General features: G+C 39.7%; 3 protein-coding genes across 12 annotated transcripts; 2 read left to right on the top strand and 1 right to left on the bottom strand.

Moving 5' to 3' along the window:
• Positions 1–63: 63 nt before the first annotated feature.
• LOC106156882 (uncharacterized) lies at positions 64–8,695 on the bottom strand. Of its 6 annotated transcripts, none has more exons than XM_087012940.1 (3): positions 8,440–8,695; positions 4,714–5,302; positions 64–2,166 (listed from the first exon to the last, which is right to left on the bottom strand). In XM_087012940.1, the coding sequence occupies exon 3, from the start codon at positions 2,132–2,134 to the stop codon at positions 695–697; it is 1,440 nt and encodes a 479-aa protein (XP_086869066.1). In that variant the 5' UTR covers positions 2,135–2,166; positions 4,714–5,302; positions 8,440–8,695; the 3' UTR covers positions 64–694. The 6 variants fall into 6 exon arrangements, with proteins under 6 accessions (XP_086869066.1, XP_086869067.1, XP_086869065.1 ...); XM_087012941.1 differs by having other exon boundaries at positions 4,831–5,302; XM_087012939.1 differs by having other exon boundaries at positions 4,709–5,302; positions 8,440–8,694.
• A 293-nt stretch (positions 8,696–8,988) lies between these two features.
• On the top strand, positions 8,989–16,890 carry LOC106156880 (uncharacterized). 5 transcript variants are annotated; one of them, XM_013532308.3, is made up of 4 exons: positions 8,989–9,357; positions 10,708–10,855; positions 13,068–14,166; positions 14,957–16,890. In XM_013532308.3, the coding sequence occupies exons 3-4, from the start codon at positions 13,101–13,103 to the stop codon at positions 16,183–16,185; spliced, it is 2,295 nt and encodes a 764-aa protein (XP_013387762.2). In that variant the 5' UTR covers positions 8,989–9,357; positions 10,708–10,855; positions 13,068–13,100; the 3' UTR covers positions 16,186–16,890. The 5 variants fall into 5 exon arrangements, with proteins under 5 accessions (XP_013387762.2, XP_013387764.2, XP_086869063.1 ...); XM_013532310.2 differs by lacking the exon at positions 8,989–9,357 and adding an exon at positions 9,766–9,994; XM_087012937.1 differs by lacking the exon at positions 8,989–9,357 and adding an exon at positions 9,766–10,113 and having other exon boundaries at positions 10,712–10,855.
• Positions 16,891–18,712: 1,822 nt separating this feature from the next.
• On the top strand, positions 18,713–27,923 carry LOC106156849 (hillarin). The gene is made up of 14 exons (XM_013532277.2): positions 18,713–18,922; positions 19,097–19,309; positions 19,575–19,781; positions 20,047–20,175; positions 20,409–20,604; positions 21,395–21,600; positions 22,189–22,287; positions 22,596–22,890; positions 23,193–23,368; positions 23,873–23,974; positions 24,317–24,399; positions 24,826–24,969; positions 25,236–25,688; positions 26,030–27,923. The coding sequence occupies exons 2-14, from the start codon at positions 19,121–19,123 to the stop codon at positions 26,982–26,984; spliced, it is 3,234 nt and encodes a 1,077-aa protein (XP_013387731.2). The 5' UTR covers positions 18,713–18,922; positions 19,097–19,120; the 3' UTR covers positions 26,985–27,923.
• The last annotated feature ends 14 nt before the right edge of the window (positions 27,924–27,937 follow it).

Raw genomic sequence — 27,937 nt, 5'->3', positions numbered from 1 at the left:
TGTACGTTTGTTTATATAGGTGATTTTATACGAATAACTCGTTCTGCAGTAAAACAAAAACAATTTCTTCAATTCAAACAACGCGCATTTGAGATTTATTATTACATAATTTAACTAAATGTAGCCATATACTTCATTGTGTCAACACAAGCAAATCAACAAACAAAATTTAGTGATCATCTTGTACCTTTCAGCTAGTAAAGTATTTCAAATGATACATTCGATATCCATTATTTTAAGTAACCTTACTTTTAAATTGTAAGATTATCACATGAGATTTCTTAATGCCACTGGAAATTTGTCGACTGACCTTCCTTATGTTCAAATATATAATTCACATCTTAATCAAACAAACAAACAAACAAACAAACAAATAATAATAATAATAATAATAATAATAATCCTCTGACAGTGTCAAATGTGCAAAGAAAAAAATAACTCATCAAACAAAAACTAACAGTATGAATAGTGGCAAGAAAGAAACTTGTTTGTGAAGAAGCTGAGCTTGTTTTTACCTACGAGGTTTGACGTTTCGCCCCAAGGCATAAACAGAACACACTTTATTCTTCAAGAAACAGCTAACCTTTCATCACCATTAAAGAAGAGACAGTGAAAAAATGCCACAGTGTAAATACTGGATTTATACGCATCACAAACATTCCATTCGCTCGTTTTGAAATTAGTGCCGACAGTTTTAGTGGCCCAGATCTTTGTAAAATTCTTCTCCTTTGAACGTCATATCTCGATTTGCACTCTTTAGCCGTGATCTCACGTATCCGTTGACAACTAAAGGCGAGGGTCTACTTCTACGTCCATGGTGTTTGTCTAAAGCAATGGCATCACGCACCAACGTTCTTATCCCTCGCAAGCGTATGACGTAACCACTATTGTCGTTCAAGTGAGCACCAACATCGATGACGTCATCGTTTCTAAATATTATACCGACCGGGAAAACGAAAGGCCTCATCTGCGCGTATGGGCGCGCAATCGGAAACTGGTTCAGAAATTTTTCCTTGAACTGGATTTGAGCGCTGACATATACTATACGGAATGTTGGTTCAACTGATATGATGACAAGGTGCGTGTTGTATATGCCAAAGTTCTCTTTGGGTGTCTGAGAGACGATCACAGAGTGAGCCATACCTATGTAATAAGGCCATTTGTACAACAAAAATGGCGACCCACCGCGCAAATGTTCTCTATTGTACTCAAAACGGTTGTTATCGGGACTGTCATTCACAACAAAATGACAGTCGCCCGTGGACGGCTCACATTTTAGCACCCTAAAGGGATCCAGAGTGTATATATAATACAGCGACCCGTTGATCTCCAATGGCGCCCAGTTAATCTCAACCACTAGAAAATCGTAATCCCTGACATTTAATCTTTTAATGGAATTTTCCTGGCAGTTCCAAAGATGCATGCGCCCTCTGCTGGCTTTGTCTTTGTCGTCCCAGATCCAGATGTGGAAGCTGACGTATAGTGTCCCGTTCACCCATATCAGCCGTGGGTCCATGGGTCCGTCGGAGCGGTAATCAAACTGAGAGTTAGACGGGACGGGGATACCCATCAACTCCCCTTTAGTCGTTGGTTCGTAGTTTTTGTTGAATTTCTGGGTGTAGAAATAACTTTCGTGCCACGTGTTCCGCAGTTGCTTCTCCGTTTTGTAGTACACGCTGTGTTCAAATTGCACCAGCCACAGACGTTGCACCACGATAATCTCGTCGTCCGCCCACGTGATTGCCGGGGCGATTCCGTGATATATGTTTTCGTTGAGGTCGTCGGAGAACATTTTGGCGACAGTTTGTTCTGTTGTGGGAGAAAAGGAATGAGGTACAGAAACGACGACTTTTGTAAGTAGTTCGTCCGACATGGCGTGTTGTTTGAAAACAGCACCGGCAAGCGTCTGGGCATGCGCGAATTCGCCATCATCGACTAGGCCCGTGTCATGTGACCCGCTCTCTATCAGGCGGCTTTCCTTTCTGATACCGCCCTCTTTCTGGATCGTCGTTGAAGGTATGCCTTGATATGTAAGTCCTCGGAATAATAAATTCCCTGATAAGATAAAGCAAATGACGAGAAGCAGAAGACGACCATATTTCCATCGTTGAAGTCTGGTCAGTTGTTTTAACATGGTGAACTTGTCTGTTGTTTCACACGCTCCACCTGAAATATAAGTGGTGATGTTTAGAATATATTGGGCATATTTACACATTAGCATTATTACTAATCTCAGCTCTTTAGCATATATTCTCTTGTATAAAATTAGTCAGATATGATTATATTCATACAACAGCGTAGAATATATAAGTAGGAGAAAATAGTAAAAGTCACACAAATTAGGCTTCAATCCGTTTATGGAAATGAGTATACAAAATTGTTTTCATGTATTTATTTCAACATAACTACTACATTTTAAATATTTTGCACTAAAGTTATATATAACATTTTGTATTGTCGTGTACATGCAAGTATGTGTATGTGCGTCCATTTGTATTTGATAAAAAATGAGAACCCCCCCCCCCCCCCCCAAAAAAAAAGAAGATAAATAAACGAAAAATAGATAAATCAACGAAGACTTAAACCCATAAATTGTAACGGCGTTCCTTGTGCAATGGAGACGACCAGGGGCACACAGTCCCAGTGGTTTGAAGAAATGACACTGGAGCAGACTTATTGTAACTGCTTGTAGGCCAGGACCACATGTAGCAGGACTGATAGGGGGCGCTCTCCCCTCCTCTTTGTCTTTCATTTAAATTTAAACATCACCATGCAAGAAAAAATTAAAAAGGGACCTACGGCATATTCTTCGTATAGCCAATTTATATATGTGGTGGGACGAAGACACGCTAGTCTTTGTTTCTCTTTTTTTTTTAATAATCTTAATGTCGCCATGGCGAGAATCAAGCGGCCTATAAACTTATGAACTCTGAATTATAAAACGTAATACACACTCTTCGCAGGAAGATAAAGTCAATAAATCACTCTATGAACTGATGTCTTTTCCTGATTAAGTTTCCTGATGCGGTATATAATAAGAAAGATGTGTCTTTTTTTGATATATCACTGACACTTTATATCTTACGAGATGAAATACGGAGGAGCCGTGACACTCTAATACGGCCGTCCATCTTTCTATTCTATGAGATAGAACCTTAATGGCTACGTGATTAAGGCATTTTCAGCGACTTTTTGAATCTGAGAGTATCACGAAGACCCAGTAAGTGGACATTTAGGACACTTAAATGATTTATTGTTTGACTGATGACAGATTTTGTTTGCTTTTTACGAAGGCCGACTCCGTAGTTCAACTCCCGAAAAATAGGCTAGGGGTGCAGATCAACAGTGTGCCGGGGGTGGGGGGGGGGTGGGGGTGGGGGGTGGGGGGGTGGGGGGGTGGGGGGGGGGGGCATGTGTGTTCCCCTTCTTCCTATAAAAATAAAGCAAAGCAATTTTTCATCACTTTAGGCTACCATCATAGAATTTTAAAATGGTCCATGTATAATGATATTTTCCATGACATGATCCTTGTCCAAAGTACAATTTGTGTGCCAATCCCGTGCGCCTATAAAACTGGACATTATATGGCTTGAGATGTAAGAGACGTCGTGGTAGTTTAGACACGTTTTTTGTGCAAACACTAGGCGGAAAGGGCGGCAATCACCTTAAGCGCTTGATATTTCGATAAAATCGGTTAAGTTAATTTACGCAGAATACATACGCCTGTGTACAATCGGCGGTCATATCTCCCCACATCAAATAATAGATATACTGAATTTAAGTCACCAGTGTCACGCTAATGTCGTTCTTTTTTTTTACACTTATAACTACCAGTACGCCGTAATTTTAAGGAAATGCTCATTTCCTTTGGTATCTGTCGTGATCTTGTCGGTCTTGCAAGCTTTCAATTTTAATTGTCTAGTATCTTAGAATACACTGACTTTTTAGGTAACAACAACAACATCAACAAAAAATAAAATAAATAAATAAAATGAAAAAATTAATAAATAAATAAACAAAAAAAAAAAGACAAAAAAACGTGTTTTTCTTTAGGCAAGTGACATTTTTTATGCTTCCAATTCTCCCTCCTCTTTTCATATATGCACTGATCACAGAAGTTATATATACTGGTGCAAGATGAAGTTGTCATATTCCGTGTACTGTAAAAAATAATTCCATTAAACATAAAGAAAAATATAGTCTAACGCATACATTGAGTTTACTTGATAGGCCTACATTACCATTTTGCTCGTCCAATGCATTGACCTATCTACAGTTCATAGTTAAAACAAAAATGCCACACCGACAACTAGCATTTCCTTCATACATGCAGCGGCGCCATCCTGAAACCTCATTGATATGTATTTCCGCTTGGATATTATTACACCTAGTGAAGTTATGATGCGTGTTAATATAATCTAAGACCGTTGCTCATTATCATCAGCCTAGAAAGATAAGCGGTAGTTGTCACTGGCAGGCGATATTTTATGTGATAAGATCAAGGCCACTTCCCTGCAACTTAATTTTTCTATTTTAGTCCACATATTCATTGTCTCTCTCCCCACAAATGCGAATTGATTATTTTCTCAAGCTAAAATAATCCCATATACATTCCGGCGATTATTCTGATGAATTTAATTATTTACAATAGTTGATTCTTTCTGGTTAACCATTTAATTTAATCGCAGTTAGCATCTGGGCGAAATACCTTACTCCGCTCGTATTTCTCGGACGCTGCTTTAAAATTTTTGTTTCTCTTTCTTCCCCGGGTCCGTCGAAATGTCCGTTATATCCAGCATTCTTTTGGAAACTATAAGTGACGAGGCTTACGCTATTTGTCATAAAGGAGCCCTTGTTTCAGCTTATTCATTCAGCTATTGTGGACCGTCGTTTCACGGGAGCCATGAAGAAAACTGCACCCTGGTTAGCGTCATGCCATGAAATTGCTTGATTGAGAATCATTAGAATCATTAACTTAGCGGGTCCTGCAATTAGCTTGGCGTGAACATTCCAAATTAAGCAGGCAGGGGCTCGTTGACACCTGTCTTTTACACCTCGGCAATTTCAGTTAGCAAATTGAAGTGTGTGTTTATTACGTCACAACCTTTCTTCAAATTTGAAGATATCTCGATGTACCAGTACCAGTAGAAGTTATATTTATAACTGAGCCGTTCACTCAGTTGTGACTTGGATCCACAAAAAAAAAAAAAAAAAAAAAAAAAAAAGCGTGACTCGAACGCTCCAGGATCTAGCTACTCCGTACTTTGACTGTCTTTGACTGCGACATGTTGAAGAATTAACGCTTGGAAAGGAAAAAAGATATCAGAATCATTTTATGTTGTACAACGAGATTTTCGTGATTTGATAAACACAGAGGAAGCATGGTTAGATGGAAGAGGAACAAACAAGATTGCGACACGACAGTACAGGGTGGCCCTGGCATATTATGCCTTAATTTTTTTTTCTTTGATAATTCAAAATTACTGAAATTGATCGTATTTTAGAATGATAAATCATCACCATACCTAACGATGGCAATCATGAAAAGTGTCGAGAACAAGCGTCATGAAAACAATTTAAACAAAAATCCTTCACAACGGATCAAAACACTTCAACGACCAGGTTTCCTGCAGTCTGGTGACTTCCTACTCGTTGGCCACAGGGTGCGCTGGTAGTCTGCTACAAAAGTTTTGTATCTCACATACGTTAATCTTGTGGAATATTTAAGAAACTCTTGATATCAGAGGGTAATGACACCCCTCCCCCCTCCCTTCCAACCTGCCCTAAGCCAGAGATATCCAGGATCTAGCAGTGATTAATAGTAGCACGGTCAAAATTCACCAAAGAGTGGTCTTTAATTCGAGACACAAAAAGGATAAATGTAGAGTATATGAGTATGCAGTCCATTAAAATTAAGTAGCCGCAGGTCTTAAGAATAAGTCTTTCCTTTCTTTTCGTGAAACAGGCGAATATTCTATTAAGGTGGATTACTTTTGATTCAGCTTCGTCCAGAGTAGACTGAAAGCTTTGGTCTCAACGTCTTCATATATGTGCAGTCTTTGTGAAGATTATTTTAGAAACGTTATCGTAATTTTAGGTATACAGTTGAATAAACTATTATTAGATGGTTTATTCAGCAATTGTAAAAATGTACTTGTACCGAAATAAATAAATAAATAAATAAATAAATAAATAAATAAATAAGCCCAACTTTAGGTATTTCTTTCTTTATATATATTTTTGTAAAACCGGGCCCCAGTGATCAATGACAGGTGACATTAGTGGAAAGGAAACTGTACCTAAAGAAAGACGATACCTTCTTACCCTCATCACTCACTTCAATAAGTCTAACTTTAGTCTAGGGGAGAACTCTTTGTTATGCTGTTATGTGAAAAGGACACACAGGCATGCGCAGTTTTGTTTGTTTGTTTTTGTTATTATTATTATTTTTTTTTTAGAAAAATTGAGAGAGCGTGGTCGTTAATCTCCGTCTATGTAGATATTTAGTTGTTTTTTTTCCTTTTAATATAGAGGGGAGTCGATTTCAGTAAAGAAAAAAACTGGATACGTTTAGCCGGCCCGGGCAATGATCCTGCCCTGTGAGTGTTAAGTGACGTAATTGACATAATAATGACTATGGCGATAGTTTATGTGGCATAGCTTATATGGCAGCTACACAGAGCAGCTCGACTAGGATTGACAGTAAGTGGTACCTGCCAAATACCTGTTGTTCTGTACAATGTTTTATGCGTTGGTGTAAATAAAAAGTCACAATAAAACATCCTACGAGGGTGTGAATAGGCTGATGTTTGTCTTAATATATACCCGTATCTACACAACGCTGCATCGTGTAGCTAAGAATTTCATCACTTGTACTGAGTTATGCATGTAAACGTTACAATGATGGTTTATTTAACCAACAGCTAGACTTCTTAAAATAGTTATTTCTTTCCCATTGTCTACCTCAAGACCCGTCTCTGATCAAGGAAGTAGACATCTTCCTTTTTCTGTTGTAAGTCCCTTGTTTGACACTGAAGTGTAGTGCATTGGAGAAGAAGTATAAATAGCGTAAGTGTGTCTGTTGCTTGAATGATTATTGAAATTATTACTAGAAATAACGTGTGCGATCTTCTCCGTGCCTTTTATGAATGTAACGAAGGAAGGTTAATGGCGAGCTTAACTCCAATAGAACGTATTTTGATCGCTTATTCGGTTTTAAATTTCAACTTCTTATGTCCCTGTATTGAAAAGGTTTTACTCGAGCGTGCTTTCTGGTCATCTTACAAAATTGCTTTACATGAACCGGTTCATAAACTCTACATTTACCAAGGTCACAAACATATATCTTTTCACTTGATATTCACAGATATTTTTTTCTGGCTACTTTGGGCATATTTCTGTACTTGGTAAAAAAAGATAATTGTACAAAAATGACTCATTATCCGGCTGGCCTCTGACAGGGTGTAATAAAGGGCGTGGTTAATTTACTATTTAGGCCAATAATCCTATGTCCTTTGTTTCTTTAAGTATGATTAATCCCCACGAAATTTATAATGGAATTGTATTATAGTAGAACCTGTGTGATTTCACTCCCACTGCAGGGTGTGCCTTAAGTCTGGGCACAAGACATATAGCTATTTACGAAACTTTGGCCCACAGACTGCATGCTTTTACACCACATTTAGCTTCCCAAATTGTGGAAAACATTCTGAAGATGAAATAATTGATGTCCTCATTAGATACAATTTTTTTATCATAAATATACACCCCAGCTACGTATCCAGACTTTTGGGACACCTGGTGGCACAGAGGTGGTACTTGGGAAGAAAGTCCCGGATTACCCTGTACTTTCATTAAACCAAAGGCATGTTGGCAGAGTCCTTAGGCTAGTTGACGTTGTCATTATGTAAACGACTGTGAATGAGACGAGTAGACAGGTTTGTGACAGCAGCAAGGGACGGAAAGTGAGAGGGGGTGAAGGTGTGACATTTAACAATTTCAGAGCGGGTGTGTTCTCTTGTACTGGGGTGGGTGGGTGGTGGGTGTACAAGAGACATATATACTTCGTTTCTTGAAGAGTGACGTAGTAGAACCCACCAACACCCGAAAAAGCCCCTATTAAAACTACTTTTTGATAAAATATACTCACGTGAAATTCGGCGCTACATTTACTAGTACACTTCTGTGGTGATATGAGCCCAGTTATATATTTATCACATGTGAAACTAGAGAGTTTACACGAGTTTTGACTTTTATAATATTGATGTAGAATAGGCAATCCATTAACGATTTTAAAGTTGAATAAACGAAAATCTCTCTCTCTCTCTCTCTCTCTGTGTGTGTGTGTGGAGAGAGAGAGAGAGAGAGAGAGAGAGAGAGAGAGAGAGAGAGAGAGAGAGAGAGAGAGACCTACATGTATAAACACAGCCAAATCTTTACCTTGATCTTCCTCCATCAAAGGACGGCAGCATCACCCTTTCTTCTATCAACCACCTCGCCTCTCCGATCCTCCATTAGCTCAGGATACCCATCAACGCCGTGACCACACACACCTTAATCACTTCCCCTAGTCCACGGACACACCATGCCATACAGTGTCGCCATCAGTGTCCTTGGTCTACTGCGGGACCGCAAAATGACACATTTTATACCACGGGACAATGGCGGGGTTCCACACGTGCCTTCACCGCACGGGTCAGCAGTTGATTTAATCTCTGTTCATATCCCCCCTTTCTTTCAACAAATCTGTCTGCTTCACAATGCGCTCTATTATAACAATGCCGTTTAAGTGGTCATTTGCCGGTTTATTATTTTTCTGTGGTGCAACTAACAAAGGTCATAGGTCTTATGAAAAAAGGGACATATTTGTACTTTACGGGCACGATGTTGATTCCAAAGCAAAAAAGATTCTTAAATTTTACAAAATCGCACACTTCATGAAAACAGCGGACAAATAAGCGTGCCGTTTTCGACTAATTATCAAAGTCATAGGAAGATAGATTGTAACATTTCAAAGACATTAACGGACAGAATAAAAATGTGTTGTTATGAGTCCAGCATTTGCGAGATTTCAAAATCCGCCATTAGCATATTTGCGTCTCGCAAGCCCCAATCGTAAACGCCCTTTTGTATAGTAGCACCGCGGGGCCAACCCATACAGTGTGTTGAAAGGAACTCCACGCTTGTTTATACTACCTGTGCCGCGAAGTGCATGACGAACTCCTCAACTATGCGATGGAAGGACAACTTGTTCTGATGCTGCTACTATTTTGACAATTAATAGCGGGAGAAATTAAGGAAAATAAGGACAGACGTACAGGGGCGGTGACGCCCAGGATAAGCAAGCCAGACAAACAGGTATGAGTAGCTTTTCCGTGGTCTTTCAGGTAATTATTGATTCCCCATGATACTGGATGCATTGACCTATATATACAAGTGGAAAACTCCCTTCTAACCAGTGGGACGCTACTCCCATTTTCCGTGCCCAGACCGTCGCAATCGGAAAGTTTTTTGTGGCCTACCAAATAAACCCTGATTTGAAGATTAAAATAAGTATGACAGATACGTTGCCTTTATGGCTAACGGGGTTCTATAAAGATATAAATGCTGGTGATGCATGGTTTGACTGAAAAAAAAAAGCCATGTGAGACCGTGTCACCGGCATGGGTAATAACCAGTCGCACGTCTTACGATTAGCACACGGCCTATAACAACCCTAAATACAGGTGGTGGGAGGTAATTGGAAAGGGAAGGGAAGGGAGGGGTACCGGTTGTATGGAGAGTTCTTGATGTGTGACCAACTCTCAAGATAACTGTACGTCACCGGACGGGAGATTTTGTACGAGATACATGTACTAGTATAACCCACGTCTGGTGCGTGGAGCTGTCCCAGCCGCTGTTAATGGCAATGCCCGGTGAACGAGGGAGGTTTAGGAGGTTCTCTCCCACAGGACATAGTTTGAACGCCCGTAGACAAGGAAGCGCAATTAGAGAAGTTATTACATGTTTATTAATGTCGGGTGCAGCGTGTCTAGGCAAAACGATAATTGGGTTGAACTAGTGCGAGTAGCTGAAGAGATGACAACAACATTACACGTGTACTCCTGTGGGTAGGTGACAGGTCCAGCGCCGAGGAAAACACGTTCTTTCGTAGAAAAACACATGGACTCAGGCTTAGCTAGTACATGGGTGTGCTTACCAATGCCTTAAACCCAACAGTTGGATATCTAAGTGCTATGTGTTCATTGCACGTGTGTGTGTGTGTGTTTGTGTTTGTGTGTGTGTGTGTGTGCATACCTGGGCGTGAGCGTAGGGGCGCGTATTTTATTCTTCATGTTGCTATAGAATCTGATACCCTAAAATTATATTATTACTTCATAACTTATCCCTGAGCATTTTTATATTATGCATACAGCACCAGTAAATGTCTTGAATGCATAATATAGTGAATCTATGATGTAGTGCATTGGGTTAAGCAAGCTCATTTTATTATGATGGTGGTAAAACAAAACGGCTTCTCGCATCGTATGGGAAAGGCAGACATGTTAAAATGCATATGTATATATGTCAATAGGTGTATGACGATTTCTTTCCATTAAACATATAGAAAAGTCGTCAGCTGAGCACTGTCTCCGATAAAGAGTAGATATCTGGACCACACTATACAAGTAGGTCGTGGTATTCATGTATTGCTTTTTTTTCAACCAGGTAGGAAGAAAACGTTTGCCATGCGTTTACAGGACAAGGACGTTTAAGTGTCATTTAAAACCTGAGCTGGGCTGACCAACCCAACACACAGCGACTGGGCAGTGGTCACCAAACTGACCAGTAGATCAACTGAGAAGGATCTCCATAGGTGAGTGGTCACCAGCAAACAAAATGTCGAGTACCGAAATGCTTTTTAAAATAATATCACTTTACTGACGTCACCAAACTGACGCCATTCTAGCGTTCCCCTAGGGTTGGATTGTTACTTTTGCTGAACCTCCCCCCCCCCCCCGTGTGAACCAATGGGTACTTCAGCATTCTTATAATCTCACTGTAACAAAAACTATCATTGCACGTCTCCGTTTTGATTTTGCACGGAGTAATACTTAAACTCGCCCATTAGTTTTTTAATATACTTTTTTTTACCAATATTTTACATTTTAGCGGTAAGTGGACAAGTTTTTATCCGATACATTCATCTGTCTGTAGTCGTCTTCGAATGCAGAAAATAAAATCTTTCATGTTAACGATTAAAAGTTTGTTGTATTGCATCTCATGGTATAAATTATAAAAGGTTTGACATGTTACAAGCGAGCATAAATCTTTAAGCTTTCCTTAATGAAAGTCAATTAATGTAACTTATGATTAGTAATGTACAAAACCAATTCGAAAAAAATGTACACCAAACCATGAAAATGGGTGGGCCGTTCCTTTGACAGTTTATTTAGTAAACTTTCACACTATGTACTGTATTTCATTTGCACTGTGACCTTAGTAAGTATTATTACATTGATGGTATCGTAATGTACAATGAGCTTCATAGGAAAAGGTTTATCGGTTGTTTTAACCAGTACGGTAAGATGAAGTTTTGATATTCACATCACGAGATGACGGGAGGGGGAGGGGGCCGTACACGCGTACACACACGACAGTTCTATATAGATGAGAGTGCCGACGTCAACGTCGTGGTTTTTTCCCGTCACATTAGACATCGATTTCTTTTATTCACCTAGGAAACATTAACTTTATAAATACCTCCATGATTTTAATTATTTATATTTTACTTGTATACCGTCGAAAGAGTATGGTGGTGGGAGATGCTTGATAAATAAAGATCGTGGTTTTATATTATAGGCTGTAAATCGCAACTAAACTATGGATGCTATCTATGCAGTAGGTTTTGAATTCCGTCACTTGCACATACTGCCTATGCCTGTAGCGTAAAGTAATGCAGATAGCTTCCCCTGAGGCGGCGCATGGTTTGTAGGTTGCCACAGTCGCGGAGAAAGACTACAGATAAATCAAATAGCGGACCCAGTTGGGAGGGGGGGGGGGGTAGTGTCAAGGTCACCCTAAACTGTGTGGATTAAATGGAGAGCAGACTGGTACATGGACCTCGGTTTCTTATCACAGGTTGACAGGAATGGTAGCTGCTGGAAACATTTACAGTCTGTACTTTGCACAGGTGACTTTCATTCCACATACCGGTGTGACAGGAATGGTAGTTCTTGGAACAGAAGTCCGGGGTTGCATATGATTGGTACTGGTGAGTGTTAGTCAGATTATTGGTGTGAGTATATGCGACGAATGTCACCTTTACAAAGTAATCGGGAACGGACTACGGTGCCTAGCTGACTACCACTCCTGTTACACCTGTACTAACCCCAATACTCTGACTAACCCTAACCTGTACTAATCACATGGGACACAGGACTTCCATTCCTAGGACTGCCATTGCTGTGACACCGGTGTAACGAAGCTGATGATCCGTGTAACAGAAACTCCACCCTCCATTTAGTTATTATGGTTAGGGTTAGCCTGACCTAAATGAGTCAAAATCTAGAGAGAGGGGTACCTGTACAAATGAATGGGAAGCGGACCCTCTACCATGGGGGACTCTCTGCCACTATTTGGACTATATTTTTCCATGAAATTCTTCGCTGGGCAATTAAATTGCAATATTCAATTGGCAAAGTCTATATTAGCATACTATTGTTAGTTAAATATTATTAGTTAATAATGAAAATGTGATTTACTGAATTCTGTGATTTTGAAGTTCGAGGAGACTTCTTTCAGCTGCACAATAGATAGATAGATAGATAGATAGATAGATAGATAGATGGATGGACGGAAGGGTTAGGCTGATACCCAGTATAAAATGCAATCGTATTGTAACGTCACATACCTACCGTGTAAATTCAAATCGTTTAAGTTCGACTTTCTCAATTAGTTCACTGCTGAGTTACTGACCATTTCGACACTGGTATCTCATATTTGGACTACCGTTTTAAAAAGCACGTCAACTTTCTTTCTGTTAAATCTCATGCTTTAGTAATATATATATATATTTTTTATTTTAGGTCATATCTGCGATACAATCGTCCTCCACCACCATGAGCCGGGCTGTGAGAGGCTTCGTGGCTTTCCTAGCCTGGACTCTGTTTTCGTTCTACGCTCACTACTTCGCCCGGAAAGCGCTTCGAACCTGGGGGAACATACCTCAGGAACAACAAGAGACGACCGAGAAGAAGAAAGCTTTGTGGTACGCAGTGGTAATTTTAAGCCTTTGTCAAATTGTTGTCGGAGCCGGTGTTCTCCTTCTGCTTCCCAGACTATGCAGCCGGCGTCTTCTTACCTGGATGGGGCTGGACGCCAAGGAAAGCATGAGCGCCGACCCCCACTCGGACACAGGGGTGGAAAAAGTGACCAATGGTGTAACACAGGGACAAGAGGAACCCTGTGAGAGCTCGAGACTTCCAAACACTGATTTGTCCCTTGTCACCCTGTCTGTAAGCCACATGGCGGCCACGATGTGTACGAACGCTAGCTTGGCGTTTTGTGACGCGTCCAGCGCGTTTACGGTGAAGGCGTTTGAGCCCATCACTACAGCGGTGCTGTCCAGCATTTTAAGCGGGAAAAAGTTGGAGACGAATACGATAATAGCATTGCCCTTAGTTGTCATAGGGTCTATCGGGTTTGTGTGGAGACCACAGTACAGGATGGGAGAAACACTAGGACTCACGCTTGCCTTTTTATCAAATATTTTGTTTGGATTGCGTAACGTTACGCTGAAAAGTATGGCAAACAAAACACCTTTGGTACAGGTCCAGACTTTAGCGAAAATGAGCACATGGGCTGCTTTCCTGCTTCTCTTCATGGAAATTTTCCTAGCCGTAGCGGCACCAGACATGTTTCCTACATTATTAGCTGCGGGACTGCTTCAGCCCTGTCTCGTTTCGGCGATACTTCACGTGACTTACACCGTTATCTCAACGTGTATCATACTCAAATATATATCAGTCGTTGCACATTCCATGGCTAATCTAATGAAAAGGATTTCATTGGCGCTTCTCTTTTATATGATAGGGAAACATTTACTCCTTCCCGTGAACTATTTTTCCGGGACGGTTATAATTCTTGGATTGGCCTTGTACGTGTTCCCAGCGGCTACAAGACAAAGTAAGTACTGTTTGTCCTCTTGAAGGCATACATTTCAAGTAAAACCTTAATATAGCACCCCAAAAATTCGAATTCTCTTTTAATTACCAAGATATATCTTACCCAAAACTACTTAATCGCATTACAAATAAATGACAAAATAATACAATCTTGGGCATTTTGCATTTTTGTTTTTACCATTGCGAGTGAAATTCGCAAGTCTCCATCTTTGTCACTAGTGTGCCAAAACGGAGAGACATGGGACCGAGACACGAGTCTATGGATCTTGATTCTGTCAACAGTTTTCGATATGCTGCACATGGGCGATTAAAGGAAAAGTGTTGAAATTTCCTTGAAATTTTTTCCTCGATTTTTTAATGTGTAACTCCCATTGTGTGTATTGAATAGTCTCGTCATTATAATATTATTAATTATAATGCGGTCACAAGAGGTATGTTATCTAAACAATATATTTGGTGCATTTTTTTTTTTTGTAAAAACCCTTCATTATTTTCCTCGAAAACATCAGTTAAAGCATTTAGCAAATCCATTATAATTATGATTATTGTTCGCTGAGAAGTATTACACTATATAATTTTTTTATTGTGTATCTTGTATTTCATGTCATAATTAACAAATGTATAATGATATACTGCACATTAAACATGTAATTGCAAGAAAAAATACGTGCATTAGAAGTGGGCTATTACTGTCAACATACTTGTATAAATCATGATCCTTGTGTTCCTTGTTAAAAATATGCACTTCTATAATACGTGACAAAATCATTCTTTATTTTTGTATTTTCCAGAGAACTGCTCCGAACAACAGTCCCTATGGCTGACGGTGATCATGTCGTCCATTGTCCTAGCCATGGCGGGTTACCACTGGGGCACAGCTTTGCCAGGAAACTCGGTTGAGATTGCGACCGCCGTCTCATCTAACACAACCAGTGTCTTCCAGTTTCCCTTCAGTCGCATACGACCTTTCACCAGAACTGACCTCAGTCCCAAAGACCGAAGTTTCGTCAATGCAGACCTCTATGCAGATTCTTCCAATGCGTTCCATTTATCTCAGTTATTGACTACAACTGAGGAAGTAATAGAGGAGGCGCAGCGGATCCAGACGACTTTGTTTTCTCGCGTTCTTGCGGGGTACAAGAGGGCCGTTTTGGTGAACGTTTTCCAGTGGCCTAACAAAGGCGACCAGTTCATTACGATCGGTCAGAGACTTATTCTACAGGGTTTGAACATATCTATAGTGTACCATTGTTACTACCCGGGGACATACTGCGATTTTTCTCAGATCAAGAGGTCGAAAGATTTGGTCGTGATGGTCCAAGGTGCTGGGTATATTGGCCACCCTGCGCACTTGTATGTGCTGAAGAAAACGGCTGATGCTTTCCCTAGGAATCGTATTGTGCAATTTCCAACCAGCGTGTGTCACCCCACACCTGGCTGCCAGAATATTACCGAATTTGCTCAAATTTACGGGAATCATAAGGATTTCATTGTTATGCTACGTGACAAACCGTCTTTTGATATGGCGTCACATTTCTTTTTGAAAAATAAGCTTCTGCTTGTCCCGGACTCTGCATTTGCTGCGGGACCGTTACAAGTGAACGTCATCCCCAGTTATGACGTCATATGGATCAAGCGTGACGACTGGGAGAGTCCAGGGTTCACCAGTGCAAATCGGCCAAAATTCCCACCCGGTATAAAATACTTGATAACTGACTGGAAGGCAGAATGGATGAATGAAAATGCAGACGATTTTTTCGAAGATCATCAACTCAAAGCCATGTCTGGTGTTCTCTTTATTGCGCGTGCGCATGTCGTCGTGACGGATCGTCTGCATGCACATCTAATTAGCACGTTGCTAGGGAAACCGAATGTTGTTGTGAACAGCTTGACAAACAAACAGGCGAACTATTACCACACGTGGGAAAGGAGTATTCGGAGCTCGCATTTGGCTCTTTCCACGGAACACGCCGTTGAAAAAGCACTTTTATTACTTAAACGATACAAGCCTGTTGCTTAAAAATATATCTATGGTATGATGGATTATTTATTGACGTTTTTAAACCCACTAAGAGGGTTATTTGTTTGTTATGCTTTATTCTCCATAAGAAATATATGGTAGATTCCTTTGTTGTTTAAATACAAAATACAGTATTTATCTGGATTAGTTTATGGAAAATAAAATTATTTTCTTGTTATAATTTATCATTGGTTATGTATTGTATGTTCATAACAATATTTTTCATAGGCCAGTTTTGTAAAGATTAAGGATTTTTAAAAATTATTTTTTCCATAGGCATTAATGAAGTTTTATCAGCTGACTTGCCTTTAAATTATACATGTATTAAGCTTGCATTTCTTGATGAACATGTTAGCATTATGCCTTATTCAACAATCGTGTTTGTTGGTGGCGCAATCATGGAAAACAAGCATCACTTCTGGCATTTCGAATTTATTCGATTATATATATTGCTTTTGGTTTAAGGGTAAATTCTTAACTTACTTGAGTTAAACTTTAAAGTGCAATCTGGTATGTTTTAAGATTGTGTTCAAGTGTAACACGTCGGCGGGTCCAGCTGTCGCAAATAGTGTATAGCATTAAGTTATGAGAAAAATCCCCCTTACGCAGACAAACAGAAGGGCTAAGTTTGACTCACGTCACGTACGTTGGTGTACGTTCCTATACCCAGAATGAAATAAAATGTTTTGAGCATCTTCAAAAACATATTCATTTTATTACGCTTTAAACAGGGTGATTACATGCTCGCAAATCATTCACTAGGTGTGAAGAAGCCTTTAACGTCTGAAGTACCCATGGCCACTTTTCTCTCTTTCTCTCTCTCTCTCTCTCTCTCTCTCTCTCACACACACACACTGGAATGAGACAAAATCAATCATTTTTACCTCCTTGTCCCCTAAATATCATGAAAAAACTCGTTTCATGCTTTTGTTTTTTCTCTCGCTTGCATTGTAATATTGTTATCCTGGTGTCCCTCCCCCCAATAGCAAAATACTGGATCCATTAGTGCAAGAACTATCCGTGTTCACATATGAGAAACGCATTATTGGGGTAGACATTTTTCTTAAGGTGAGAGACCAACATCAGAACATATGTAATTGTTTTACAACCGGTCGCACGCCCAGACCAGCTGCGACCACGTGCATGTGGCACAGTGAATAAACCTGTATGCAATTCAAGTATTATGTGTAAATTTAGAACTGTGAAGACGCCGAGAAAGGTCATATCTATTTGTTATGTCTTTTGTGGCAGGAAAAAATCCTGTTCATGTAATAAAAAATATCTACGATGAGCGAGGGTTTTTTGTGGGGTAGCAGGTAGGGGACTAATTCCAAGATGGCCAACCTCTGATCAAAGTCATGTAATTACTATAGGACGCTTGTCATTACTATATCAAACACTCGATACATTCCAGTCACATTTTGGTATTTTCATGACTCTGGCGGATCCCAGATTTGCCTAAAGTATTTATTTAAACATGTGAGTAAGAGGAGCAAGAATAAACATAATAGGCAAATATTTAACGATTGACTAAGACAGTCTTGCTTTATTTATTTTTTCCTTTATTATTATTATTATTATTATTATTATTATTATTATTATTATTATTCAATAAAATAATAAGTAACTCAACTCAAAGCAGTCTTTGATACCAAACAGACTTAAACGTTTCGACAAAGCATTTTATGTCTTGCGCCTAGTACTTCTTTACATCCAAGACATTTTAGGAATATCATTCATTCGTCATCTGTTCCAATACGTCCTGTCAAGAAAAATGGACAATAGATGGTTTTTTTTGTTTTTGAAAATAACACAGCTTGCAACGCAACGACGTGGTTGTTCTCCTAACACGTGAAACCTGTTGATCACATACAGATGGATTGGGTTGTGTTATCTAAGACAGGAAGTAGTCTCTGTGACGTCACAAAGCGAGCGATTTACAAAGGTTCGTCAACATTGTTCTTATCAGACAATGTACTAGTCGTCTCTTCTCACTGATGCCATTAAGATTTTTAGGTTTTAAATTTAAAGTTTACTCTTCTTCGCTTATTTAAAATTTCCAATTATATCTGCGGATTTTTTCGTGCTGTTTCCAGCATCTGTTAAAGATAAGCATGAAGTACATTAAGCATGAAGAATAAATTTAAGCATGAAGTACAAACTGTCAATCTCTTTATATTTTTAACAACCTATAACTATACCCTTTGCATGCACATTTTTCTCATACATTCCATTAGTTCATTTATGCATATTGAATGTTTAAATTGAAGGATCACATCGTTTTCAAATCAATTGCGGAACTGAGATTAATCTATAATAGCTCTAGTGCAACTGCATTAATTGTACGCGTGCGTGCGTGCGTGCTTGTGTGTGTTTGTGTGTGTGAGAGAGAGAGAGAGAGAGAGAAAGTCAGTCAACCACAACTTTGCAACTGGAGCGCCCTAGGTACAATCTGACGTCTATATATATATATATATATATATATATATATCGCGACCTTTAGAAAACAACCGGAACCATGTGACCACCTGAGGAGCAGCTGTCGTCTGCCACCAGATGCGACTTATGACGTAAACACAGGGCGGTGGTGGAGGTGATAATGACTGCAGTCTCTACCAGACTAGAGTCGTACTATGCTGTGATCATAACGCTGGCAGATCAGTGAAGAATTAGGGCCGAAACTGTGCGACTGGGAGACGTGCCGGTCACTGGAAAAGGCTCTTTTTCAGTTTTGAAGGTGTGTATAAATGCCTTTCGCAATCATTATTCGTCTGTAGGCCGAAAATGGACATCTGATTTTGTTTTAATTTTGCTTTGATTTTCAATTCTAACAGAGATATTTCAAATATTCTATAGCGTCAAGAAGGTCCAAGGTTTCCTGAAAATATACATTTGTATGTCTTGTTATTAGAAACAAGTGTGACTGTTGGACCGGATGGAATTCGGGATAAGTGGCCGAAACTCTCCGATGTTATCCGAAGATGATCGGAGGGCCGTAAGGGGAAGTAGCTCTGACTCCTATGATATGTTTAAAAAGGCAGTGAGAAGTGACAAATGCCACCGTTGTCGCCGTGCCGTGTACCAAGCGGAAAGAATAACAGTGGATAGGCTCATTTATCATAAAGTAAGCATACAGACGACATATAAAACAGCCCATATATCTTTATTTCGGTTTTCCCTTCATAAAAATGCATAACGATTTTACGTCATTTTCTTTTATCTTTATTGCGTCAATTATGTCACTTCAATTATGGGTTAGCGATAGTTTTGACAACCACAACGAAATATCCAACGATTTTAAGACAACTACTGCTGTATATTCTCTGTCTGTCCATTTGTTCAATAAATCTTCTATAAGGAAATCATTTACTTTTTGTAATCACCTCAAGGGCTGTTTCCGGTGTATAGAATGCGGTGTGGTATTGACCCTGTCAACTGCTGCCGTGTCAAGTCATGGAGAAAGAGGGAAAAAGGAAGTGTTCTGCAAGACGCATGCTCCAAAAGTGGTAAAACATGGAATGGACAACGAATCCATTGGCATACGGAATGCAATGAACGCACAGCAAATCAGTAGTTATCGGGGGTTTAACAATCACGTGAGTAAGCTAGCACCCTGCTTCAGTGATTCGGCCTCTTTTTTAGGTCGTTCTCAAAAGCTCCTGAGGTAAAATCTTGTGTCAGTTTCTTGATCCCACAGACAAAGTATTTTAATTTTTTCAATAAGATTGTTTCCAATTATTTTTTTTCGACAGAATCACATTCTAGTACATGCGTGTCTCACAGTATTCATGCGCATAATCATCACACGTACGGTACATGTATGTATTGAGACTTGGTCTGTGGATAATTTCACTTTCTTAGATTCGCATCCAAGATACAACAGATTGGGAGTACGACCCTTACGCCCTGGAATTCTCACACGCTAAATACCTAAATGACCGGAACCGGAAGAAAAAGCCTCCGCAACCGGAAGTACCCCTGGACCAACAAGTAAGGGCCGAAGTGACAAGTTTTGAGTTTTTGGTATTTAAGCATGCAATGAGGTTATTTTCTACATATTTCGCGTGATAAAGGTTTTCAGAATGGGAAGTGTTCGTCATTTCAACACCCGCTCAAACTTCTTTAATTAACACATGGATTACCTGATGAGTAAATTGTCTCACTTTATAGTCTGTAGTTGTTTACTTAATACTGCGCTCCCTTATCTTCATCGATATTTTCAGGACACAGAAACATACAATGAACTTACAGACAAACTTCTCAACGGAGAGATTGACCGTGACTCGGTTAAAACCATTGCTTCCTGCCTTGAGGATCATTTTGCCGGGAAATCCCCTTATCCCGTATCGAGAGAAGCCGGGGATTCTCTTGGTGACTACGATTACGTGCCGTCCAATGGGCAGGGATACGGCGACCAAGGTTTTAGTGCATCTTTATTTATGTATTTATGTATTTATTTTATTTTGAAGCCATATTTATCAATTACAATCCGAACATAGTAACGTGCAATACAAAACAAACGCAACATATTTCTGCAATGTATTACTCGGCAGCTTTCAAACCAAACTCTTCCGTTAAAACATCCTGCATCCATATGTTTTTATCTACTTGTTGTCAAGAAATTAGAATTTTTAAATGTGAATGCAGTTTTGATTTGCCTGCATTTCAGACCATGTTACTTCCTCGTACCATCTGGAGGCTCGAACATATGTCACGGAATATATCAGTTGACAAATTATTCTTCCAAGGTTATCCTGTTGACATTCAGACGCTGGTGCATCTGTGCATGTGAAACATGTTTTTCTAAACTCCTCTACAAAAAAGAATAAGTCTCATCGTTTCATTGAAATTAATAAGTTATCACAATGATGCATCTATGAAGATTTTTTTTCGAACATCTGATGAAGGCCTAAGGGTCGAAAGTTTCGATAAGATATTGCACCTTTTAGTAGATCTTAATAGATGCATCATAAACATAGCTTATTTATTTCTTAAAGATCTTTATTTGGTATGAATCTTCATTTTGTTGAAAGAAGTCATTTGTTATTTGTTTTTTGCTTTAATTCCATATTACTTTTTTATGCACATAGTCATCGGGAGGAATGTGACCCTAATAAAAAATACATAATTTATGACAAACAGTTCTATGCAAATTGAAAGTAACTAAAACACTCTTAACTGATGCATGGTTTATTTATTTGGTATCCAGGCAACCGAAGTGCATTCATCGACGACGACTGTCACTACGAGACTCTACGCATCCGCGCAGGCGCAGACAACCGGAAGAACCTTGACGACAAGATGATGCACATGATCCAGACCCTAACCGCAAGAGACAGGGCTAAGTTCAGAATGTTTATGCAGGAGTTGTATGGGCCGGATTTTGACAGGATGCAACCGGGTGGGGATCAAGAGGTACAAAATCGATAAAGATTTATAAAATTGAGATTGAGTTTACGAATTAAACCAATTGAAAAATAATTAAATAGATTAGAATTTATATCAATTCCATTAAGTTGATCAATACTGATGAAATCGGATGAAAACGTTCCACAAATGACGCCAGCCCATTGGCGAACATCTAACACAAGTTAATACTATACTATGGTTGTACTTTAAAATGCCCTTTATTTATTTATTTTTTTTTTGGGGGGGGGGGCATGAAGACGGCACGCCTTTACTCACCTGGAACCGAAATCATAATGAAAATTATCTTTCCATGGTTTAATTATACCCCCTTTACACTGGACGGCGTCCTTTCTGCGTAATCTCTGCGACCATGAAATTTGGCATCGCTGTGGTCTTAATAAGGAAGCACGAGCATTAATTTTGTATCAGAATGGATGCTCAATGATCGGCCAGTTGTCGGCACGTAAAGTATTATAATTTTTTAACTCTCAAATGGGGCCGTACTGCTGGACGCAGAAAGGACGCCGTCCAGTGTAAAGGGGCCCTTACTGATGTTGTTTCACTTCAATAAACAAGAAGGGGGTTCTCTTCCAGGCCTTGGTGAATAACTCTGAACGGCACTACGCCAAACCGTATGGACGGAGAGGATCCGGTGCGGATCTTAGCCAGTATGACCCCTTGGACGCCAGTCAGGTGAAAAAATATTCTTATAATGACATAGAGTAATTTCACTTTGCATAATGCTTAACTGAGCTTGCCATTGTCATGGAAGACCGTAGGGTTTGGAAATCTATTTATGCTGTTTCTTAATTAAGGATGTTGATGGTCGATATTATTGATTTTTGGATTGATTTTCACTTTCCCAAGAAGTATTTCCCAACATTCCTCTGGCCAAAGGTTCATATATATAAAATATTTGATAAATCATATTTGATAAATCATATTCCATCTGCCACTGTTTATTATACACATTCACAAACGTATACCTACATGTACTCTAGCCTCCATTCCTGGCTGAAATGCTGGCCCAGCAGGCGACCATCTCTTCTCCTGACGGAACACTTCGCACTAGACCCAGCACCTCTTCCACCGGCGCCCATGCCATCCCTGAAGAGGCCAAAAAGGACAAGATATTCATTGCCCAAAACGAGCTGGAGCTGAAGCAGAGGGAAGAAGAGAATAAAATATTCAAGGATTTTGAAAACCGGAGGGAGTCCGAGATAAAACGACTCGAGCGCGAGATCCGGGGAGACTTGGAGCATGCTGTGAAGAATTTGTTGAAGGAAATGGATCGAGGTATGTGTACTTGCTGCAGTATTTACGTTTTTCCTTAAGCCAATTCTCAGGTAGACCTTAATGCCATTTAAGATGAGAACTTAAAATGATAACTGGATTCATACTATGGGTACCAGCTATGAAGTGGAAAACGGTACTTCATCCATATTCTGGAACTAAATATTTGCCTTACCGAATATACAAAATGTGCGACGAATTAGATTGGTGTTTTTTTAAGACATACAAATTACCTGATATCCTTACGTGGTATTTATTTATTTATTTGTTTATTTATTTGTTCGTTTGTTTGTTTAATCATCTAGGCTACTTCACCGGCGACTTCAACAAGGAGAAGTACCAAATTGAAGAGCACTTCAAAACGCTGAAGCAAGATCGTCTGCAGGATCTGCTCAGTGATCTGTCTGCGCAGGAACGAGACCGTCTGTCCGGAATGATAGATAAACAGAGCAGTGAAATGCTGCAGCTCATTTCTAAAAAGGTAGGTGATACCAAATGGCGTGATGTAGTCAGGGGTTACAACAGGCTTAAGACGTACAATCTTTTTTTTTTTTTTCGAATTTTAAAATTAAACAATGCAAGTCCAGTAATTAATTGGAATTATCAGCGATAGTTCAATACCTCTCGAATTATCAATAGGGCATCAAAAAGAAATCAAGAGGGATTTCCTGGAACTGGGAATTTGCGGCAACAAATAAAAGATGAAAGAAGTAATCCACGAGCATCATTGTGGCTGTTTTCTTTTCAAGTTTTGTAGAAAAAAGTATTTTGCATAGCAGTACTGATTCACCGGGTTTTGTCCCTTTCTTTTTTATTACTAAATACATTTATCCTATGACATCACGCAGTTATTGTAGCTGATCGCTTAATGAAAGCTTCAACACTAGTAAAACACTAGTACATGTACCTATAGGCAGTCAATATTTTTAAAAGTATTACGTCATGTCTATTTATTTATCTATTTATTACATTACATTATATCTAGCACAAATCTATGGTACCACCACCCCGACCACCGACCACAAAGAAGGCGGAGTTGATCGCAAATTCAGCTTCCTTCGAGAACGTGGATCATCAGGCTATTGAGGTAAAATACAGACTGTCCCTATATGAAACAGGCCCACTTCTGAGAGCCTATCCTAGGTTTTTTTGTTCCTTTGTCAAACAAATGTGCACTGTTACATACAATTGTACGTATGATAGTGTGTTTTAGGTATTTTAAAACTTTTAACACATCTTTTTGTTTTCCACTGTCTGTTGTTCGCATGACATCTAATACCTATGTTAGACAAGCGAGTATATATATTGCGTTTGACGTGACGGACGGATGAGTATATGTAATGTGTTAGATGTGACAAAAAGACTGCAGGTCACTAGTATGCCAGGTGCGACAGGCAATTCTTCTTTTTAAAATCTCGTTGCATTTTAGGTTGCCAGCTGGGATCAAAACAGCTTCACCGAGTTAGTCTTCTGGCTAGTGCGGAGCTGCAAAAATGAGGTAGAAAAAGCACGGTAAGTACTGATTATATTGAATCACTGGTAAGTATTTGAATTATGTTTCACTTGTTTTTTAACGTAAGAATCCGCAGGCAAAGCGGGTACTCAAGCTTATCTTGAATTTGAATTAAATTTCCTGTAAAACAATACAATAGTGTATCCAGGCAGGTTTGACCATGTCACCTGGGCTTCTATTGAGGAGCGCGTCACAATCCGCCCTACCGATTGAGTACATTGGTGATTTGAACGTAGTGACAGAATCTGTAATTTAAATCATTGACGAAATTGTCTTTTGCTTTTGACCTGATTATCTTGTAAAATTATTTGAGTAAAATCGGTGCTTTATTTGCGCTTACAATAATCCTTGTTGATAAGCAAAAACAATTTTCCATTGATATGTCCTTTAATGTTAAATCTATAAGGCTCTTTTTCATCTTTTAGTGCCATATTTCGCTGGATCACCGTCAAAGACTTAAACAAGATGTTGTTTTTTGGCAACATTGATCCCAGCAGCCCGTTTTTCTTATTGCGGGGAATAAAATACGGACTGGAGAGCTATCACGACTTGTTCAAGAGACTGTGCAGGTACACTTTATATATCTAGTGTTGATTACTGGCGGTTGATAGTTCTTCCGTGTGTTTGAGTTTGCTATCAGTGTCTACGTAATGCTATGACATTTGAAGTCAATATTGCTACAGGGTTGTACAGTAATTTTTCAGTGCACAATGAAACAAATGGTAATTTCAGACATACGTTTTCTTAATCATCTTATTCTTCTTGTTTAATGGCAATAAAGTTGTGAGGTCTATTCCCCAAAATAAATGATACCAGCCTACCTTCTCTCCTCCAGTTACGCCGGTCTCCACTGTCACGTCATCCAAGGCTACTCCAAAAGTTTCGGCTACAAGCCAGGGATGCCGATTGCTGACGAACGATTTCGGAACCAATGGACCGTGGTTTACGTGGACGGCTCGTGGCGATTCGTGGACACCCACTGGGGTGCGAGAAGAATCAACAGCGGTCTCCGTGGCGGTGGCGGCGGAGGCGGGGAAGGCTCCAGCAGAAGTGATCCATCCAGAGGGTCCTACGCTGGGATGGGCGCAGAGGACGACGCCGCCAAATCCCAAGAATGCAGCTACGAGTATGACGACTTCTACTTTTTGACGGATCCGGAAGATTTCATCCACCAGCACTATCCGGATGACCCCAACTGGCAGCTGTTGGAGGAGCCCATCACAATGGAGGATTTCGTCCAGATGCCGTTGCTCAAGTCGCATTTTTTCCACTATGGGCTCAGTCTGAGGTTCGTTTAAAAGCACCAATAGTGTTTAGTCTGTAATATCTGTTTCATATTGTTTAAATCTTAAATGAAAAATAAGAAGTGAAAATAAAAATATAGATAAATAAAATTATTTATTTTTTATTTATAAAAGTATTTATTGAGGGAAAAACCTGGTACATCTAATATTTATCTTCCCTATGGGGCCATACAGAATGAAAAAAAAATACGAGTGTCAACTGGTCCATGGCACAAATATGGCGGACCCTACATGAAAGAAAGACCGCTTAATCCTGTAATCTGCCTCTCTATTATTATTATTATTATTATTATTATTATTATTATTATTATATTAACTCTTGAAGATCACACCAGAGCGCTATGGTTTCCACGGACACTGGTAAAGTCGACATCGTCCTCGGCTGCGAGACCCCAGACCGCCTTTCCTTCACCACAAGACTGCAGTCGGAGGGGGAGATCCTGGATCGCTTTGCCATCCACCACATTGTAGATAATAAGATCATATTTAACGTAAACATCCCCAGACGCGGTGATCACACGCTGACGATCTTTGCCAACGACTCCAGGTCATCTTCCGAGGTCTACAACAGCATTTGTATATTCGGCATCCGTTGTGATTACATAGAGCCGGATTCTAAATTCAGATTCCCTCTCCTTCCTCTTGGCGTTGGGCCACTTCCGGCTGCAAGTGCGCTGGGCCTCGAATTGGAGAGCCACCAAGAGCCATTCATCGAATCACGTGGTGAATTAGTAATTGACCTCGGTTTCGAAAAGCCGGTCAAGGTCAACCATAAGCTTCTCTGTGGGAATTACGATTACCATGACGACAATTTTGACCGATTCGCCTTTCAGCAGTATCGAGAGAAAATGGCCGTATCCTACGTGATACGTTTCCCCGAGCAGGGCTACTATGCTTTTTCAATCTACGCTGCAGAGCTGGAGGACTCGAACCCAACCATGGACTGTCTGTACAGTTATCTTATATTCTGTCCCAAACAGCCAGAATGCCCGCCTAAAGTCTCGCCTAAGGCCCTCACCCGTTGGATGAAATGCCGACTCCACGAACCAATCTACGGGGACCTTAAATTGAACAAGAACATCAAGTTCAAGGTCGAAGTGCCGGGTGCAAAGAAAGTGGCCGTCATTATCAAAGGCAAGTGGTATTACCTGAAGTCGACCAATAGGGTGATTTGGGAGGGAGCTGTCTTCACCGGCAAGGACCTCGACATGGCGTATGTGTTTGCTAATTTTGATGGGTTAAATTTCCTTCCCTTGCTTGAATATACACTCATGCGATAACTTTGGTGAACTTGGACTGCACCGTTACGTACCTATGACTCTGCGATTATGTGTTTGAAATATCTATTCTGACTATTCTGCGTGGGGTATTCAATAGAGGCATTAAGACGCGCAGTAACTCTTTTAGGAGAACTTCAATTATTTGAATGATGTAATGTTATCGACCATCTTTACAGGTTTCCACATGGCCGACCAGGAGCCAAGTGAAATTGAACAGATATATGTAGTAGCCTTTTTTCTTTCTGTTAGACACATCATATCAACAATTTTAAGCAAAAACTGCTGTGTGGGCGAATTGAATTGGGTCCTACGAGTCTTCTAGACATCTTTTTTTAGAATATCTTGCATTTGTAAACATTCCTTCTCTGTGATAAATTCTGAATTAAATGTAAGTTTTGTCGCAATTTTGGGCGTTCATAAAAGGAAAGGGGGAAGGAAGAGAACGGGTGGGTAGGGTTTAAGTGACTTTTGCTGCTCACAACTTTATATAAAAAAGCATAATTTTCTTCATGCTAGGAGGGAGGGGCATTGTTGGGTGGGTGGTGGTAACAATATATACGGGCGGGTAGGGTTAAAGGGACACAATGGGCGTTAGTCCTTTATATAGCACAAATGTGATTTTCATAGAAAAAAATGCCCACTTTTTCCACATAAGGTAGTTTATGGATATACTTTAGGGAAAATTGTCAAATCTTCTTTATTCTTTTTATTAAAAGGTCTACCGTGCATTGTATTCCTTTAAATATTGTGTCTAACCGATCTCATTTATCCACTTGGTATTATAAGTAATTTGTAATTGCATGCGGTATACTTTGTCATATTTATTATCACATAAAAATTCAGTAAAAGTGAGAGATCATTAATTATATTAAATAATACGCTAAATATGCAATATAGGCGTGGGAATGATTAAATAAAATGTTACAAGGTGTCGGCTTATACTTGTGTTCATT

This window comes from Lingula anatina, chromosome 5 (assembly GCF_051362555.1).
Source record: "Lingula anatina isolate TDL-2025a chromosome 5, LinAna3.0, whole genome shotgun sequence".
Lineage (NCBI taxonomy): Eukaryota > Metazoa > Brachiopoda > Lingulata > Lingulida > Lingulidae > Lingula > Lingula anatina.
The sequence above is the reverse complement of the archived record's forward strand: the minus strand, read 5'-3'. Positions and strand labels throughout refer to the sequence as shown.